The sequence below is a fragment of the Canis lupus genome, chromosome 1 (assembly GCF_003254725.2).
Source record: "Canis lupus dingo isolate Sandy chromosome 1, ASM325472v2, whole genome shotgun sequence".
Classification (NCBI taxonomy): Eukaryota; Metazoa; Chordata; class Mammalia; order Carnivora; family Canidae; genus Canis; species Canis lupus.
The window spans coordinates 28,190,007-28,211,014 of NC_064243.1; the positions used below are offsets into that span (position 1 = coordinate 28,190,007).

At 37.1% G+C, this 21,008-nt stretch overlaps 2 protein-coding genes across 24 annotated transcripts in view; one reads left to right on the forward strand and one right to left on the reverse strand.

The window, feature by feature from the left end:
- The window catches only part of AHI1 (Abelson helper integration site 1), a 200,017-nt gene extending 180,127 nt beyond the window's left edge, over positions 1-19,890 (reverse strand). The window contains 6 exon segments of the mRNA XM_025422343.3: positions 1,102-1,283; positions 4,174-4,739; positions 13,020-13,144; positions 14,811-14,878; positions 19,323-19,385; positions 19,706-19,890. Coding sequence (XP_025278128.3) covers positions 1,102-1,283; positions 4,174-4,739; positions 13,020-13,144; positions 14,811-14,820 — 883 coding nt within the window. The 5' untranslated portion in view covers positions 14,821-14,878; positions 19,323-19,385; positions 19,706-19,890.
- Positions 19,891-20,029: 139 nt separating this feature from the next.
- The window catches only part of LOC112644163 (L-lactate dehydrogenase B chain-like), a 171,201-nt gene continuing 170,222 nt past the window's right edge, over positions 20,030-21,008 (forward strand). For 15 of the 23 annotated variants that reach the window (XR_007412196.1, XR_007412191.1, XR_007412195.1 and 12 more), the window contains exon 1: positions 20,030-20,383. The gene's annotated coding sequence lies outside the window, so the exon portion shown is untranslated. The remainder of the gene's footprint in view (positions 20,384-21,008) is intronic. The other 8 variants (XM_035710565.2, XM_035710554.2, XM_035710559.2 and 5 more) reach the window with 1 other exon arrangement.

A 21,008-nucleotide genomic window follows, 5' to 3' on the forward strand; every position in this document is an offset into this window, starting at 1 on the left:
TAGGCGTGTTCAGTTTGTGAAAATCCACTAAGTGGCTTTGTGGATACCTGTAACACGTACACTTTTCTTTATGTATATCACACTTCTATAAAGGTTTTACAAACATGTAGTAATGAACCACGAAGCATCATCAATAGCATATCCAATGAATAACTACCATAAATTCTAAAATTGCCTATTTTGGTCCCAATTTTTCACCAATTAGATGGAAATTGGGAAGGAAAAGATGTAAGAAATAGGGAAAATGCAATAACAGAGAAAAATAGGAGGAAAGAAATGAGTAAAGAGGAAGATAGAAAGCAAGGATCGGGGGAAGGAAAGCAAGAAGGAAAGACAGAAGCTGAATTAGGCTAAGGATGTGGCAAGGCAATCATGTGTGACAGATTACACACCTGAAATACTTACTGGCTGTTGTTGCCCATTTATAGCTTTTAACAAATATGAGTCTTAATTATATAGGGATTCTAAACTCAATGGCATAAAAAAGAAATCTGTGCACAACAACTACAAAGTTAATGTCATTCTAGGGTTCAGTTAAATTAAGTCAAGAATTAGAGATGACTTAAGTACTATTAACTCACCACAGAGACCCACAGTTACAAATAAATGAATGATTTATTATACGTGAGTCCAGAACAAATGCCAAATATAGCTGACCTTTGAACAATTCTCGGGTTGGGGAGCCAAACCCCTGCATGTTTGCAAATCTGTATTTAACCTCTAACTCCCCCAAAACTTTACTAACAGCCTATTGGTCACCAAAAGCTTTACTGATAACCTAAACAGTCAATCAACACATATTTTGCATGTTATGTGTATTACATACCGTATCCTTACTCTATAAGCAAGTCAGAGAAAAGAAAATGTTATAAGAAAGTCCTAAAGAAAATACATTTATATAGTACTGTACTTATTTATTGAAAAAAAATCTGTTTAAGTGGTTGTGGAAAGTTCAAATCCATGCTGTTCAAGAGTCAACTGTATTCTATTCTGGATTTCTAAAATCAGTCTTTGGGACTAGATTTTTAGTTTTAAGGATTCACCTAAAATCAAGTTATTTCTACCAAGTCACACATTTTTCTCTTAATTTGGATAACAAACCTGATTTAGCCTTCTTTTTCTTTTTTTTTGATTTGCATTTTGTGTCATCTTGCATGCTGTCTTCTACATTGTCTTCCATTGAGCTTATTTTACCATCTTGATGAGAATCTGAGGTAACTGTTCTAACTGGAGATCCCTTCTTTTGTTCACCTTCAACTGTGTCATTGGAGATGTTCGATATACTGCAAATACAATCCAAGTACAAACCATTACAAATACATTCTTCTTCTTAATGATGCAGCAAAGTGAACAGTAAAGGGAGTTAAGGATAATCCTAAAATCAGTATTACTTCTTGTTAGGACACATTATTATCATTAAAATGGTGACATGTCAAATTAGGTATCAATGGGTATTATTTTATACTTGGTGATGAGTTATATACCCATGAGCCAAATTAAACTTGAGCTCTAAACTCCCAGAAAAGATGAAATTGTATTTTATGAGCAATAGACCTGTTTTTCTGTAGAACTGATCAAAACATCCTCAACTTTGCTGCTAAGCAAATGATTAATGAACAAATTTCTAAATCATTTAAAAGCAAAAAAGTATTCTAAGTTTGTTCTGCTTTCAAGAGACTTCAGATATTCAACTTTTTATTTCTAGGTAACAATTAATTGCTTGTGCTTTCCAGTGGCTGGTATGCCACTACATTTTCAGAAGGCTATTATTGAAATGAAAATCTGCATCACATGAACTAATAAATGGTATGGGATAGCAGCATAGAGTTATTATACTCAGTGGTAGAGAGAAACCAGCCTATTAAAGTTTGTAATTTGGGATCCCTGGGTGGTGCAGCGGTTTGGCGCCTGCCTTTGGCCCGGGGCACGATCCTGGAGACCCGGGATCAAATCCCATGTCGGGCTCCCTGCATGGAGCCTGCTTCTCCCTCTGCCTGTGTCTCTGCCTCTCTGTCTCTCTCTGTGTGACTATCATGAATAAATAAATTAAATCTTTAAAAATAAATAAATAAATAAAGTTTGTAATTTATCAAGTAAAAAATCTGCATCTAAATAAAAAACTCACTTCTAATATAGTCATATTTTTAAAAAGAGGTTGAGAAATAAAAATATTAAAGAGATATTTCAAAATATTTGAAAGCTAGCTATTTTATCACATCACCAAATACTATTAAAGAGAACTACCTGTCGCATGCCACAGTCATGGAACCCATGGTTTTATTTAAAATTCATGAACATTTAATAGTGAGTATGGCTTAACAGTTCGTAACAGATATGACAGCTCTAAGATTGATTTATGGTATACTGTAGCAAGTGGCCTCTAAGATGGCCTTCAATGATCCTCACCTCCTACCATTAGTATCTTTGTCTAACCCTTTCCGCCTTGATTGTGGGCTGGGTCTGGTGACCCACTTCTTATAGACAAAATATGACAAAAGTAATGGATGCCACTTCCAAGCCACGATTAGGTTCCATAAAGACTGACTTCTCTCTCTCTCTCTCAGCTCTCTGAGAAAGCAAGTGGCCATATTGTGAGTAGCCCATATGGAGAGGTTCATGTGGCAAAGAACCGATGATGTCTCTGGCCAAAAGTTAGTCAGAACCTGAGACCTGCCAAGCACCAAATGAGTGAGTTTAGAAGTGGATCTTCCAAGTGTTCCAACATCTCTGTCACTTGCAGATCCTCCTCCAGCCAAGCCTTAAGATGACTATACCCCCACTGACATCCTGAAAGTAGCTGAGTCAGTGGTACCCACTTAAGCCATGCTCAGATTCCTGATCCACAGAAACTGTGAGACAATAAATGTTCATTGTTTTGCTAAGTTCTGGAGTTTTCTTATGCAGTAACAGATGGTTAATACATATATGAACACATTCATATAGCAACTCTTTGCTCTCCTTTTTGTTACTTCTGGTAGTCTAGCTTTTAGTAAGAGGAATTATTATTGTTTGTATTTATGTATGTATGTATTTATTTATTAATGAGAGGCACAGAGAAAGAGGCAGATATAGGCAGAGGGAGAAGCAGACCCCTCGCATGGAGCTCAATGTGGGACTCGATTCCAGGACCCTGAGATCTCGCCCCAAGCCAAAGACAGACAGATGCTCAACCACTGAGCCACCCAGGTGTCCCAAGGGAAATTATTTTTAGATGAGAACATTAAAGGAAACTGTCCCCAAACACTGGGAAATAATCAAATATAGAATATTCCTACCTCAAGTTATTTACATAAATGTGGATTACAGAAAGCAAAGTTAAAGACATTTTTTATCTTGTTTTCCCCAGAGAGATATATAAATATGAATATGATCACAGAAGTGCTCACATTACATATACTAACATATATGTATAAGCATCATATACATAAAAAGACTAGAATACCAAAATGCTTATGATTACCTTTGGATGCTTAGGTTACTTTACCTTCTTCTTTGTGTCTTTGTTGTATGTTCTATAATAAGCAAATATTTGTATAATAAAGGAAAAACACTATATTCATATAACCAAATAGGCATTTATAATTCAAAAAAGAGAAATACATTGGGTTTCTATTATTTAATAACCAGATCTAAATAAGTATTTATTTATTTTTTAAAGATTTTATTTTTTTATTCATGAAAGGCAGAGAGAGAGAGAGACAGAGAGACACAAGCAGAGGGAGAAGCAGGCTCCCTGAAAGGAGTCTGATGTGGGACTTGATCCCACACCCTCGGATCACGACATGAGCCAAAGGCAGACACTCAACCACAGAGCACCCAGGCATTCCCTGAATAAGTATTTAAGGGTAGAGACCCTAGAATAAGACTGCTAAGGTTTTAGTTTTAGTTCAGCTTCTTGCTGGTTCTGTGACTTAAATCCTTCAAGTTTCCTTATCTGCAAAATAGGGTAATAGTATTCCTCACGTTGTTACAAGGAATAAATGACTTAATTCTTGTAAAGCATTTAGCACTCACTAAAGTGCAATGGAAAAGGTAACTGTTATTATTGTACTCGCAATGTATCCACAAGAAAGTCTAAAAATTTTCTTAGTGTAACTACAGACATCACTCAAAAGCTGAGAATGTGAGTGTTTTTTTTAAAGAGGACACTTCATATTTTTCAATGCAAAGTACCTTGTTTCAGCTTTAGATGAAATTGGAACTTTCTTTTTTTTCTTTATTTTTTTCTCACTGTTCAATTTGCCATCATGCAATGAAGAAGTAGTATCTAGGGGAAAGTAAGTCAACTGTTCTTTGAGTTTCTTTCTTATTTTCTTCTTAATCTCCTTTGCCATTTCTTCAGCTACTTGGAGCTGGTATACTTGCATCAGTTCTTCTTCCTCATCTACATTATTATTTTCTCTTTCTTCATCTGCCTTCTCGCTCTTCTGATGAGCAACCCCTGGCTGTGACTTGGTTCGTGCTTTCTGATGTGTGGAATCCACTTTCTTCATGGGAGTTTCCAGTTCCATTCCTTGTGCAGTCATCTGGAGTACCGTTTTAATAACTTTTTTACTTGCCTTCCATTGCCTGTCTTCCTCTACAGTAACATCATCTGGATTTTCAGGTGTTGACTGGGAATTCCTTAGTTTGCTTTTAGTGCCTGGCATGTTCTTCTCTAGGTTAGTAGTGTTTGAAGAACTGACATCATCACTTTTAGTTTCTTTACTTTTCTGAAGATTGCTTCTAACAGTATCAAGCTAGGAAAAGAAGACACAGTGACAAAGCTTCAGCCAAGCACAATTCAGTGATATAAAACACAATGATCACAGTTCAGTGTGTACTACTGGGAAAATCATTTCATTTTTTACTTGAACATACTAATACCATTCTAGACTGTCTCATTAGCACTATCCTAGTTTATTCTCTTGGCATTAGATTCGTAATTTCTGAGAGTAACTTCAGATTAAATGAGATCATTAACATGGGGAAAAATACTTAATGACTTTCTAGAAGTGAATAAATTGCCCAAATCTCAAATGTTATTTTTCTCTTTGGCAGAATGATCCATACTTTAATTATAAGATATTTGAGAAATTGCTAAAAGAGCCAGAGTTAAAGCACTTCAGGTTCCCCAAAACACACCCACGTCATTTATCTTAATTCATAATCACATTCTAAAATCAAAAGTCTGTAGTTTAGAATTATCCTACAATTAATCCAAATACATCACCGAAAATGCTGCCAAATATTATAAAATTATGTTAAATCACAGACTAAACACACCTGGATATCTTTCTCTAATCAAAATTATTTTAAATGAGATATTTTAAATAAAAATGCTAGAAATCAAAGAGGAATGTTACTAGTAATAAAATAAATATTTTGAGAAATTTCCCAAGGATAAAATATAGTCAGGATTAGATTAAGAAATTAGTAGGGATCCCTGGGTGGCGCAGCGGTTTAGCGCCTGCCTTTGGCCCAGGGCGCGATCCTGGAGACCCGGGATCGAGTCCCACGTCGGGCTCCCGGTGCATGGAGCCTGCTTCTCCCTCTGCCTGTGTGTCTGCCCCCAGCTGCCCCCCCCCCACCGTGACTATCATAAATAAATAAAAATTAAAAAGAAATTAGTAGAAAAAAACATAGTCCATAGGAAAAGACTTTTCTAGAGAAGGGTGGTTCTGAAGAATCCATAAGCCCAGAGTCAAGTAAGCCCAAAGTCAAGTATCCCAGGAGGGGATAACCTGAGGATGACCAATTGAGGAGCTGGGAGGGACAGCTCTGTCCCCTACCTCCATTTGTGTTAGATGGTGACTTTCATTCAAAGGATAAAACAGTTGAACATAGTGAGACACAGCAGCATGCTTCAGGTAGGTTCAACCCTCACCCATGACAGAAGTAGATTATGTTGTAAACAACCAATAGGCTGGAGAAGAGAGATTCTCCAATAGAAATATGACTAGATATCTAAAAGCTAATAAAAACTGAAGTTGCAAAATGAAAGGTCATAAACTCAATAAAACAGAAAAATTAATAAGGAGGGAACATGAATTAAGAGCACATACAAAAAAAAAAAAAAAAAAACAAAAAAAAAAAAAAAAAAAAAGAGCACATACAAAATCAGAACTTAAAATAAATGTAATTAATATCAAGGTAATTCAAAAGCATATCGAATAAAGAAAACCGGCAGATGTTAGAATTAAAATTTTGACTAACAGAAATAAAAGCTTAGGAGATGTGTTGAAAAACACAATGGAAAAAAAAAAAAGAAAGAAAAAGAAAAGAAAAACACAATGGGCAAACCAAAGTGCTAGAAGATGGAAGCCAGTATCAAAATGAAGAATACTCTCAGAAATAGACCAGCTTATCAATGAAGACTAAAGTTCAATTTTTAAAAAATCCTCATGTTTAAAAGTAGTTGGAAAATATCTAATACATGTGTAAGATGGAGAAATGTTGAAAAGATTAGTATCCTAATATATATCCAATATTTTACCATCTCCAAGACTCTTTTGCTTACCTAAAATAGATTTCCAAATTCTACCTATTCTTCAAAGATTAAATTATGGAGCCACACCTTTTAAAACATCTTCCCTGATCAAATCTAATAAAAATGATTTCTCTTTAAAAATAAATTTATTTTTACATGTTCTGTTTCTAGAAGCAATATGTGCTTAACTTAAACAGTTAGAAAGAAAAAATTAAAAATAAAAGAACTAGAAAATATGTAAAGAGAAAAAGACCCAAAGCTCAATTCTGCTTACTTTACACAAGGAAAATCATTGCTAATCTTTTCAGAGACTTATTTTTGTCTCCTTGCTATGAATATACTCATACCTCATAACTTTGAATTTCCATTATGTTAAAATGGAGTACATACAAATCTTTTTACTTTATCAGTGAGTACCAGAAATATAGTGGCAATATGTACAAATGGTGAGGACACTCCTGAAGGAAATAATTGGAAAAAGATAACCAAGAATTAGAAATGGAAGAATTACGGTTTAGAAGATTTAAAAAATGGAATTATGGGACAGTTTAATCAGAGGAGGCTCAGTTTTTTATTTACTCTCTTCCACTTACCTGTCAGTCAACCTTTGTACTAATATTATTTAAATTTTATACTATGACTTTACATTTGTTTTTCATGTTTTGGCTTTATTCAATTAATTTTTAAAACCACACAATAAATACAATTCGTAGGGTATTTTTTGGTAGTAAATCATACATTACACATCACTGTACTGATGTTTTTATTAGTTTTTAAATATCCAGCTTTTGGTTGTTTTCATTCCTTTCTCTTGCTAACAACTTTATGGGATGATTTATAAATTTCCAAATGGCTTTTAAATTTTCAATTTTGTTATTTCTAGTTTTGTTGTACTATAGTTAAAAAAAACTATTTTATGGACTTTAATATTTCAAGGATTAGATTATGACTGAATTTTGAAGTGCTCCAAATACATCTGTTCATGTTCTATTATCTCTTTGCTCATCCTTTTGTCTTTCTTTCTTTAAGCAGGAGGAAATCAAACAAGTTTAATAATATGCATCTTTGCTTCAGTTTGTTTTTTAAATCAGCTTTACTGAGATACAACTTACATATAAAATTCACCAATTTTAAGTACAGAATTAAATGAATTTTGGTAAATTTGGTAAATTTTGGTAAATACAACCACTACCATAATCACGATGTTAAACATTTCCATCATCCCACACATTCTTGTACAAAGTCAACCTCTAGTCTTCCATGCCCTAATCCCACTCAAGCACTCATCTGCTCTCTATCAAGGTAGTTTTGTCTTGTCTAGAATTTTTCACATACATGGAATCATACAGTATAACTGGTTTCTGTGACTGGTTTACTTGGGATATCTTTTATCCCTTATAAGATCAGAGTATCTTTCCACACTGGAAGACTGAATCAGCTACTTCTATTTTCCTATTTTTAATGTTTATTAATTTTTAAGATGTCTGAAATGTAATTTGGTATGTGCAATAAAATGAGGCTCTAACTGACCTTTTCCCGCCGAAGCAAAAGCAACTACAATTAGCCCTAAACAACATGGGTTTGAACTGTGTGGGTTCACTTACGTGTGGATTTTTTTTTATAATGCATACCATACAGTACTATAAATGTATTTTCTCTTATGATTTTCTTAACATTTTCTCTGGCTTTATTGTAAGAATACTGTATATAATACATGTAACATATAAACTATGTGTCAATGGGCTGTTTGTTATCAGTATCTAGTCAATAGGAGACTATTACCAGTTAAGTGTTGGGGAAGTCAAAAATTAGAAGAATTTCAACTGAAACCCCTGCTGTTCAAGAGTCAACTACATACCAATACTAGTTCTTGTATTATAACTTCTTGGAACATCTGGAAAAGCTACACTTCCCTCACTTTTTTCTTTCAAATTTTTTAGTTAATCTTCCTTTTTTATTCTTCTGCATAACTTTAGTCTCATTTTGTCAACTGAAAAAAGTAGTCTACTGGAGACTGCTATTGCTGGGCCAACCTTAAAAGAACCAGCATATATAAAGTTCAAGCTTTCTGAAATACCTACTAATATAGAATCTGTATTTTCAAACAATTTATTTTTAAAATCTTGCAGGACTTTTGTGGCTTCTATATATGAAATCTTTATTTTCTGTCCCGCAGTATTTTTTTCTGATTCATGGTTTCTAGGCTGTTAACAGATGATTTTTGTATACTTAACCTTGTTCACGTTCAATTGATTCACACAGGTTTTCTCAGAACATTACTATTTGGACTATCAATAATAAGCACTTACCCCCCTAGCTAAGAGTCACACATTTGTTCACGCTACCACTGGCATATCGGGGAAGCAGCACCAATCAACTGTCATGAATAAAGCTCTGGAGTTATAAGGATCTGGATTCACTATTATTAGTTATAAGATCCTTGGTAAGTTCCTTGACCTCTCTGTGCCCCAGTTCTCCAAGCTGTACTCCCCATGACAGGATTCTTACATGCAGAGCACTTGGCATAGTCCCTGGCATGCAGTAGGGACAAATATCAGGTGAAGAAAATCACTAACATTATTTACATTTCTTGTCTAATTATATTTACTAAAACTTCAAGAATATTAATTATGGGTGAAAAGAGATCTTTCCTTATGGATCCTGATTTTAAAGGAAGTACTTGTTGGTGAAGTGTCTATAGGTTCATCCAGGGACTATCCTCTCTTCTCAAAGGGGACTCTGGGAACTCCCAAAATCATCTACAATAATATCTCAGAGAGTACATAATTACCACTTATGTGAACACCAAATTATTTTTTTCAAAAATCATTAATATCCTTTTCCAAATAAAATATTATGGCTTTTCTCCTTATTTTTATACGATCATATGGTTTTTATTCAACTTATTTGTACTGATTTACTGATGTTGAATGATAGCCAATTTTTAAGATATTCTTTTTCTTTTAAAAGATTTATTTGAGAGAGTAAGAAAGAGAGAGCACAAACAGGGTGAAGGGTAGAGGGAGAAGCAGACTCCTTGCTGAGTAGGGAGCCCCATGCAGAGCTCAGAGCTCAATCCTGGGACCCCAGAATCATGACCTGAGCTGAAAGCAGACACTTAACTGACTGAGGCACTCAGGTGCCCCAAAATATTTTTTTTAATTACTTTTTTTTTTTTTTAAGAGAGAGAGAGAATGTGTGTGCGTGTGGGGGTTGGGGGGTGATGGCAGGCAGAAGGGGAGAGAGAATCTTAACCAGGCTCCATACCCAACAGAGAGCCTGACTCAGAGTTTGACCTGGGGCTCATCTCATGATCCTGAGATCATGACCTGAGCCAAAGCCAAAAGTTGGGACACTCAACTGAGTGAACCACCCAGGGAACACTAAGAGTTTATTCTTAAATTTCTTCTTTCGTTATTTTTGTTTCTTTAAAAAAAATCTGTTATTTTTTCTTGACCTCTGATGACTTTGATAATATAATATCTATTATATTATGATATCTATTATTATAATAGTATAATAACATAATAATAATATAATAATCTATTTTACATATTATTTGTTTCACTTATTTTAAACTCCAAGATGAAGTAACTTCTGACTACACTTTAGGTAAAAGTACTAGTTATAGGACTTTCTCTGCAAGCTAGGAAACCTTTGCTCAACGTTTGAGAACAATGTTTCTGTTATTTCACATTATCATATGTACATTATCTAATATAAATCTTCAGTAATTATTTTTGGCAAAAATAATAAAGAAAGTTCTATATGTTTAACTGGTCTCAAAAGACTCTGCAAATGTATTTTCAGATCATAATTTCTCTATTCTTAAATTCTTAATTTTGATTCCTCTTTCTGGAAATGATACTACATATTCAAATAATACACCTTCAATCGTATTCTTAACTCCTGTAGTAATTCTCTGTTAATTTCCATGTTCACTACTGACCTCACAAACAAATGACACTTAGGTGGCCAGATTTCTTGTGACACAATTTTTTCCCTCAATATTATGTAGATATTGCTTTATCTAGATTTAGGGTTTCCTAAGAGAAGCCAGAAATGTACCAGGTGTTTCTTTTTCTGTTGAGATACTTGCAAAATTAATTTTTCTCTTGAAATTAAAAAATTCTAAATATAGTTTTCATCTCATAAATTTTACCTAAAATGCAAGATAGACTCATCTCTTCCTACATCCTAATCATGCTCCTTCTACTGTTTCTGCTCCATTAACACCATATGGAAATGTAGGTCAAGTATTTCTTTCTATATGTCCTCATTACTTATTTCATTTTAATTTTTAGCCATTTTTTCTCATGAAGAATGCCTCAAATTTATCTTCCTTACCACTAATTAGATTTTTCCATGGAACCAATTCTACTATTTTAGGCCTAAGATATAGTTTTTAAAAAGCAACTAAAGGCAGAATATGGAGAGACTGTGGTTTTAAATCCCACTCTATTTCTGGTTATATGGCTCTGGCAAACCTACATCTTTGTTAAGTGGTTTTTCTGTTCTGATGGTTATAAAACCTCTCATGCAAAATAAGAGCCCCAAAACCTACATTTCATGATTAACATGAGAATCAGAAATAGCACTTGGGAAACTCTTATCAGAGTGCCTAACAGATTGCTGAAAAACAATAAGGTGGATCTGCCATTATTATGAGTTCTGTTATTACAGCCTTTTCCTTGCTTCCTTTTCTTATTTCAGCCTGGTTCTCTTCCAGTCTCAGCCTGTCTGTACGTGTTTTTGTTCTGAAAAGGTCCCATCTCTCCATACGTTATTCAAAGAGGTCCTACTGGGTTGTGGTTAAGAGAGTGAGTTCTGTAGTCAAACTGTTAAGAGTTTGAATTCTAGTTCTGCCACTAACTATGCAAATTTAGGCAAGTTATTCAACCTCTTTGTGATCCAGTTTCCTCAACTATAAATGGAGATAAAACCTCATCATTTTGTTGTTTGTATTAAAAATTAGTGTATATACAATGTTTAGAAATTCTTGAAAGATAGAAAGCACTGTTATCTAGTAAATAAAAACAGGTATTCCTCCTCAAATTTTTAAAGTAAATCATTTAAAAAATATTTTGTGTTTCTCCAAGTCCTCCAGGAACATTCCCTTCTTTTCAGCTGAAAAATCTCTTCCTCAATAATTTTTCCTAGGATACTTATCCCTGAATTAAAAAAAAAAAAAAAAAAGTTTGCATGGCCTGCTATGTACCTAAAAAGTCTGGGTAGATTATGTCGAGTCACCTCACACTTGTGTACTCTGAACATCTAAAATGGACAATAGGTAAATGGCTGGCTCTCCTGCCCAGTTTTTGGTTATCCATTTAATTGAGCATTCCTGGCCTAAACTCACAAAGCCCAGTGCTAACAGTAAGAGAAAATATGAGGTTCTACTTTGAGTCCATAAAAATATCCTCAACTGTTTCCAGGGTTCTTTCTGATTTTGTCTAATGTATACCACCTTACCAAAAGGGAGGGCAGAAACTAATATGCAATGTTTCATCCACCATCTGCCACCATACTCACACTGATACCACCAAAAGAAGCACATTCTATAAAAGGGCAGCATCTACTATGGGAAACCTAATCTGCCCCATTCCGTCTGTAGTTCTAAATTGGTATGCCATAGTAAACAGCTGTACTGTGACCTTCTCACGTGTGTGCAGCTGGATTCTGGCCAATGTTAGTACTTATTTTTGCCTCGCTTAGAATATGTACTATCATGTTGATGGCTGCCAGGAAGAATATTAGAAGAGGTCACATGGCAAAATTCAGAACAGTGTAAAATTTGTTACAAGTAAAATATAAGTTATAAATAAGTCATAAAACTCTTGCCAAAGAAATACCATGCACTAATTACCAGAGCATGCATGAAATTATTTGTGCCTGTTGTGTGTGTGTGTGTATAACAGATTATGGTCAAAGGAGTACAAGTTTCAAGTAATACAGTGAAACAGGTGTGAAAAGTACATTGTGGATACCATTACATACTTTCTATAATACTCTGGAATCAGGATGTAGTCAATTGCTGATTTGTTTAGTACTGCTCTGAGTTCTGCATTTTTAAATCTTCAAGTGTGCTGCCAAAAAGTCTATCATTTGAAAGTGTGTCTCAAGTATAAAAGGATAATTATTGCCTTAAGATTTCACTGATTTCTCCTGGTTCTGCTGAGTAGACTCAGATGAGTAAGTCTAAATAAAGATAAGCCACTGAATATCTTAAGATATTATTCCCTAAATTCATCACAATTCTGGGTTGAAAATCTTAATTTCTTTAAAAATGAGTAACATGTTGGCTAGTTGAGTTTGCCCATTCTCTCACCACTCTCATCAGTTTGTATATGTTATTCCTGTAGGATCACCACTGAAAACTGAACTCAGTGCCCTAAGAGTCATGTGGATTCTAACATAAGCTTTATTTTACCATGTGTTATCGACCATGAGATAGATTTATCAATTTCCAAAGTTCCTCAGAGGTTTAATATAAAAGTCATAATTTCATGCAGATATGTAAGTCATCATTATCAAATGATCAACTACTCACTGCAATTTTTTCTCCAGATTTGCCGATTTTTTTCTTCAGTTTTTTTCTTTCCTGAATGAGATCATGGTGGGTCTTAAGCAATTCCTCAAAGCGAACTCTGGTTTTTACTTTGGCTTCACTCTCCACTGCAAAGATAAAGACTTATCATTTGCTAAACAACTCTATTATAGTATATACCTGCATAATTATCATGTTAAAGAACACAGTCTTATACATACCTGCATGAGTTCTTTAGCTACCTTAGAACTGACCAATCCTTCCATCTTTTTAAATTTTTTTTTTAAAGATTTTATTTATTTATTCATGAGAGACACTGGGGGGGGGGGGGGGCGGCGGGCAAAGGGAGAAGCAGGCTCCCTGCAAGGAGCCCAGTGTGGGACTCCATCCAGGATCCCAGCCAGGATCTTGCCCTGAGCCAAAGGCAGACACTCAACCGCTGAGCCACCCAGGAATCCCCTCGGCTTTCCTTCTTAAAAAATGTTTCTTTTGGTTTTGGTGACACCACACTCACCTGTATCCCTCTTACTGGGCCATTCTCTCTAAAAGTTTCTATTACTAACTTTCTACTTGTGATGTATGGAGGCATCTACTACTGTTATGTGGCCTTACCCAATTTACTTAACTCTAAACTTCATCTTCGTTATCTGTAAAATCAGAATAATCCTATGTTAAAGATCATTTGTGTGAAGAATAGCTAACATTACCTAGTCAATAATCAGTATTTAAAAAATAAGAAAAGCTGAAAAGTTATTTTTTCTTTTAAAACTTAAGTCAGATCATGTTATTTCCTTGCTCAAGACCTTGTGAGTTTCTCATTTCACTTAGAACTAAATGAGTCCTTCATATGCCTTACAGGGTTCTCACTTCCTGGCCTGCCTACCTCCACAGCTTGAAATCAAGAGAAACAGCCCCTTAGATCCCTATATTCGGGCCATACTGCCCTTCTCACTCCTTCACCAGAATAAGCACCCTCCCATGTGAAACTGCTTCTACTTGATGCAAACTTCCTTTAAACTTCTCAGCTACCTGGTGTTAAGCTGCCTGTTCAAATATTGCCTCTAAAGTGGAACATTTCCTCACAACCTCATCTAAATCTCCCCATGCCTCAGACAGCAGTTTTTTCTTTACAGCACCTAATCCAACTTGAAACTGTAGAATTATTTGTGTATCTATACAAATATATTGTCTCTGTCTCTCCCACTGTACTAGCTATCATCCCTACTACTATCATGAGATCTAGCACAGAGTACCTACTCAATAAATGGTGAATGAATGGGTGATTGCCCCAGAGCTGGTGTTGGCAAATACGGCCTGCAGGGCAGTCACCTTCTTTTATAATGAAAGTTTACTGAAATACAGCCATATCCACCCTTAAGAATTCTTATCGATGTTTCCATGCTTCAATGGCAGAGATGAGCAGTTACGGCAGAGAATAAAACTAAAATATTTACTAGATTTCCTTTTAGGAAAGTTTGCCGATACCTGCTCTAGAGTAAAACATCCATTTTGATGATAAAGAATACAAACTAGCCATATGTTGTAATGATTATTTCCCTTATCCAGTGGAGTCCTAAACTGCTATCCATTAAATACCTACTAACCTTAATACTAATATCTAACATTTAATAGAAAATTGATAAAAAAATAAATAGAAAACTGACAATATCTGAATGTAATATTTGGTTAATATATTCATGAAGAGGTCAAAGAACTTTGAAATAATTCAAAGTTTAAAATAAATAAATAAACAAATAAAATGTATTGCATATATAAATTTCATAAAAGTCTTACCAGTGGGCATATCTCAGCTTTATGGAGAGCATTGAATTGTAATGTAAAGCACTGCCTCAATCAGGATCCTACTAATACAAAGAGAATTTATTTGTAGCATGGAATTTACAAATAAAAATTATATAACATTCTTCACACAAGATTATGTGATGATTCATCTACTACATAAGTTTATACCAATAAAGTTCTCTTAACCCAGTCTTATGCAAATGAATTAAATGTATTTGAATCAGTTTAGAACTGAAAAAAGGTAAAGAAACCTGGATCGTATTTGAATAAGATATTTACATATTTGAAACAAAAACTTTTTAAAAACCTTGAAAGGCAATAAATATGTACTTGGTATGTTAATGCCGTTTTACAAGTGTTTTAAGTAAAGATTATACATTACAATGTACTTTTAAGAAAACAAACTCCACCCCAAAATTGACTTTTCCAAGAACATATGCTATTATATTAATAAAATATGCTTGTAGGTAGCATACTCACAGATAATAAATTTAAACATTTTTGTACCTGCCATTAAAAGTTTTGCAACAACAGAAAAGGTTAAAAGTACAAGCATTTGTACCATCTTCCTCAAATAAATATCTGGGTGTGTATTATTATATACCAAACCCAGGGATAAATTCAGGATATATACTCTTTAATTTCTAATCTTACTTAGTGATGAGGGTGCGTATCCAAAACAAACATATTAACTTCCACATTAGAACACAATATTCACACATTTTTAAGAGTAAAACTGAAGATTGTAAAAAAAAAAAAATAAGAAAAACATAATTTGAGTTGGCTCAGCAATTATCAGTTAAGGCTTTGGCTCCTTGGGGATCAACATTCATCTTCCTCCAATATTATGGGTACTCTGGACAGAAAAGTCTCGAGAAGAAATGCTAAAAAGGAAAGAATAATTATACACATATACCTAATTATGTGGGTTAACTTATATAAAACAATTATTTGGTACACAGACAAAATAGATTATCACTAAATTCTCACAGTTAAGACTCCTATACTTTATGGATGGGAACCCGAATATACTCTTCCTAGTAGATATAGATATAATAAGTTTGGTCATCTACTTTCCAATCTACCCCAAATTAGCAAAGAGAGAAGATGTAAAGGCAAGCGCATCAGTAATTGAAACCTGACAGCGCATAAGTAGAGAAAAACCAAAGTAACGTCTTAATATTTATATATTTCATGGTCATTCAACTTATAGGAAAATAGCTCAACTATGGGACTATGAGTCATTAAGAAAAGGCTTACTTATACTCAACCCATTTTCCTTTAAACAAAAAAATTGATGGTATTTTAGACATTTCAGAAAGATTAAATACATACTGTGGGGCAAAACAAAGAGTCAAGGATAATTCTCATTTTCTGGAAGTAGAATAATTAGGCCAGTAATACCATTAATTGGCATACAGGACAAGTATAGTGAAGAAGTTTAAAACCCAAGTCTTAGAGTTAGTATCAAATAGTTAATTGTGTGACCTTAGGCATTTGTTTCCTCATTTGTAAAATTAGTCTACCAGTGTATATTCTAAAGGTTGTTATAAGGGTTAAATGATTTAGAATAATGCCTTTTTAAAAAAAAGCACCAGGAAACATCTATTATGATTGTACTAGATACTGCTGATGGGGATACTCAGTGAGCTTAGTGGGATATGTTGAGCTGGGGATCTGAGGGGCACTAACCCCAGCTATAAGCACTGGTTCCATTGTCAGATCCCTAGATTCAAATCCCAGTTTTACCTGACAGTAAATTAATCTCTGGACCTCAATTTCCTAATCTTTCAGAAGAGAATAACAATAGTAAATCGATCATTAAGTTTTTGTAAAGATTAAATGAGAATATGCAAATAAAACTTACAATGATTAGAACATGGCAAGCCCTTTGAAAATGACGGCTCTTATCATTGTATATATAAGTACAAGTTTCTGTGTATAATCAGGTTATGTTCAATAGGCAATAGAAAACAGTAATGCAGCAAGGAGGATGAGGCTGAAGATTTGAGATCTAGGCTTTATATTTGTATTGGTTTCAGTGGAAAAAAAAAGTGCCAAAGACAGAATTCCGGGAAACCAAAAATAAAGTAAAAAGACATCAAAGAGATATGTGAAAGATGTGACAGAGAAGTAACTGAGGAAAAAGAGTTGTGCTTTTGGGTGGTGGGGGGGGATGCAGAGGGAGAGAGACTCTGCACTGAACGTGGAGCCTCATACAGGGCTCGATCTCACCACTCTGAGATCATGACCTGAGCCGAAATCAAGACTCTTGGACCCTTAATAGACTGAGCCACCCAGGCACTCCCCAAAGGTAAAAGAGTTTTAAGAAAGAAGTTTTCTATCACTGTGTGGTACCAAGAGTGCTGCAAGTTGTGAAGAGTGTTCACTGGATCTGCTGTCTGGAAGTCACATGTTTGCAAAGCTGCTTGTGAAGGGGCAAAAATCTGGCAGCCCCAGGTGGAGGAATGAATGGAAGGTGAGACCTATAGAAGAAACATGTGGATAATTCTTTCTACAATTCTGCTTCCAACTGTCTTCCCCCACCCTCAAAGGCAATGACATGACACAGCATCTTTGAGGGATAAAAAGACTACATAAAGATTATACTTTTAAGACTGTTTCCACGCTCCCATCACCCAATTCTTTTAAAAAATAAATCATCCTCTATACTGTAATCAGAAGAAATTTCCTACAATGTAACTGTAATGGTATCATCTCTTTAAGTATCCTCACTAGATTTCAATCACCCACTGGAAAAAAAAAAAGGAAGTCCTTACCGCTGGAGTTCAAAGGCTACTTATGAAATGACTCCTTTCTTTTTTTTTTTTTTAAATAAAAAGATTTTATTTATTTATTCATGAGAGACATAGAGGCAGAGACACAGGCAGAAGGAGAAATAGGCTCCTGTGGGGAGCCCAATGAGGGTCTCGATCCCAGAACCCTGGAATCACCACCTGAGCCAAAGGCAGACACTCAACCACTGACACACCCTGGTGCTCCACCATTTTTTTTTTAAAACCTTCCCTTTTCCAGCCACATTTCCATACACACTCTGAACTTTAGCCTGTGAAACTACTTGCAGGCCTTCAATTGTGCCGAACTCCTTCTTCCCTTTGTACTATTACACACACACACACACACACGTCTCTCCTGAGAAATGCCCTTCTTCTATCTCTAAGAAACTCCTAACTATCCTTTAACGCTAAATGTAAATAGTATCTTCTCTGTGAGCACTCTATAATCTCAAGGGGTGGTTAAATACTTCTCTACATTCCCACAGTGCCTTGAGCTTCATAGCACTCTCTCTTGACCTTAGTCCTTTATTTTCACCCTAGTAAAATGTCCTATTACCCAGAATTAAAAAGGTACCTACTTTATTTATTTATTTATTGTAGGGAGAAAAGGAAATACTGAAAAGCAAAGTGATCAGCACAGTGGCTGGCACACTGTAGATGCTCAATAAAATTACTTTATGTCTATTATAATACAACAAGTAAAATACATCAAGTAAATTAAATACATTTACTATACTTAGTTCAACGCAGCTGAATAAACACTAACATTACTTAATATAGCAAATACATTACAGAAGTAATCATTTCCATTAATGTGTCCCAAGGCAAATACATTATAAAATTAATGACTAATATTTGATTTGTAACATTCCTGACAAAAATTAAGTTCAAACTTAAAATGACAACCCTGAGCCTCATATGTGCCTTTTTTTTTTTTTAAGATTTTTATTTATTTATTCATGAGAGACAGAGAGAGAGAGAGAGAGGGGGGGGGGCAGAGACACAGGCAAAGAGAGAAGCAGGCGCCACACAGGGAGGCCAAGGTGGGACTCGATCCCAGGACTCCAGATCACATCCTGGGCTGAAGGCGGCGCTAAACTGCTGAGCCACCCAGGCTGCCCTCACATAATGCCATTTTAAAGCTACTCCCTCACAAACCCTTTTATAGGAGCTGCTAAGAAATACTAGTAAGGAAAATCAACTGCACTACGTTTCATCTCATTTTTCATTTTCTCTAAACATCTGATTATCGACCAATAAATGTCTAAAGATCAAGGGGAGAAGCTATAGAGGCCTGGATAATTCACCCTTTAACCAAATGTTATAGCATAGGAAAAAAAAAAAAAGAAACTAACAAAAACCCTGTATGCATAATTCAACTAATCAAATAGTCTCCATAAGTAAACAAGATTCTAATATGGTTTTAAAAAACTGTGGGTGTTGGGATTTTTCAAATATTTCTTAGAAATCTCCCAGCGTTCTCAAAACGAGCAATCTTTTCCCAGGAAGTCCAAGCAACAGTTAATGCAACAGGTGAAAAAAATGTTAGCATCCTTTTCTCAAAAAAGTAAAAGGCATATACTCCAGTGAGTCTATGATTTCACAGTAATGCTGAAATACAGCACAACGGCTGGTAGCGGTTAAAAATTACAGGGTAATTTTTTCTATCTGTACACGACCCCGATAAATGTAGCACACTGATCACCTTTTCTCGGATGTAATTAAGAAGGCATTTCACAGATTCGAAATTCAGCACCAGGTTGACACCCTAAAAGGAAATAAACGTAGTTAGTGCGTGTCTGACTTAAACGCTTTTAAGCCAGAATCCGGAGTGGGCGGAGCAAAGCCTGCATTCCCTCCACGGCGGATCAGGACGCCGCGCTGAGCACTGAGGCGGCAGGAGCCCCGGGAAAGGCGCGGGAACGTACTCGGCGGTGCTCTTTAGACACTACACGGCAGGGCTCCGCGGCCCTCGGCGGCCCCGCCCCGCCCCCCGGCGCGCCGAGCAGCGCTCCCCCCCCCCCCCCGCCCGCGCCACCGCCCTCCAGAGGGCCGGGGCAGGCCAGGCGCCAGGCCCGGGTCCGCTACCTGCGGGCCTGCGGCGTACTCACGGACACCAGAGCCCAGAGCGGCCGACAGCCCGTCCTGCCGGAGCCAACGCTGCGACTGTGCGAAGCGGCTCCCCGCCAGGCACTCGCGCAGCCTCCCGCCCGCCAGCCACTAGGGCTTTGAGAGCCGACCTGGTGCCGCAGTGCGGGCAGCGCCCGCTGACGTCAGCACCTGCCTACGCCGCCGTCCCCGTGGCAACCGAAGCGGCCCGCCCTCCCGGCCGGCCGCGGCCCCGCCCCCGCCCCCGCCCCCGCCGCCTGCGCCGACGCCCCGAGCTGCTGCGCCCGGCGCCTGCGGAGGTGGTGCGCGCGCCCGCCCGCCCTCGGGCCTTCCGGCTGCGGCCGCGCGCCAGCCTCCTCGTGCCCGCGGTAGACAGCGCGAGGCCGTGGCCCTTCGAGGCTGGACTCTCGTCCCTGAGCGCCAAGGAGCCCTGCGAATGCGTAGGGTCCGAGTCCCCCTGGTCGTCACCTCCGAAAAAGCGTTCGGTCTCTCAGAACTGTAGCCGGCGCCGGCACGGAACGAGAGGGGCGCCCGCCCGGGCCGAGCAGCACGAACCTGGCAAAGCGGCAGACGCGTCACCGCCACCAGACGCAGCATCCCTTTAGGCGCGGAGCATAGTCTTACTACAGACAGGCCAGCCTTGCGGGGGGAAGGAAGGTCGGTAATGCGTGTGGCGCTGAGTTACCGCGCTATGTGTTTAGAGCGGAACGGAAAGAAAACGCGCATCTTTTCTACACCCAGTGCCCCCTCCCACTTTCTATTTTCTGCCACAGGCGCCATTTTTAGCTCTGAGTCACCGAGGATGGAAAAATACTAGACAGGTCCTTCCCCGGCTCTGGAGTGTCCCGCGGTTGCAGTTCTGCACAACACTATAACCTGTTGCTTAGTTTGTGAAGTGAGAGTGTTGTGCATATTTCTTTAGAGGCCAGCTTTTCTGTTTCTATTAGCATCACCGCACTACAAAACATGTTCCACTTTGTTTCTCCAAATCCTGTGAAAATTCGGTGACGAATATTACCAATCCAATGCATCTTAAACCGAACTGTTCAACTTCCCACCTAAAACCTACTGTTCTTTCTGGATGGCTGTTTCGGTTAAGCCACCACCATCCTCCCACTGTTCTGAATACCTGCAGAGCATTCTAAATGCCTCTTGCACCAAATTATATCCATTCTACTCTTTTAACACCCCCAGTATGTAGCCTAGCCATCTTGACTCCAGCTGCCTCATGCCAGCCTTCATCACTTCTATTATTGTGAGATGGCCTCTTTACCAGTCCCCT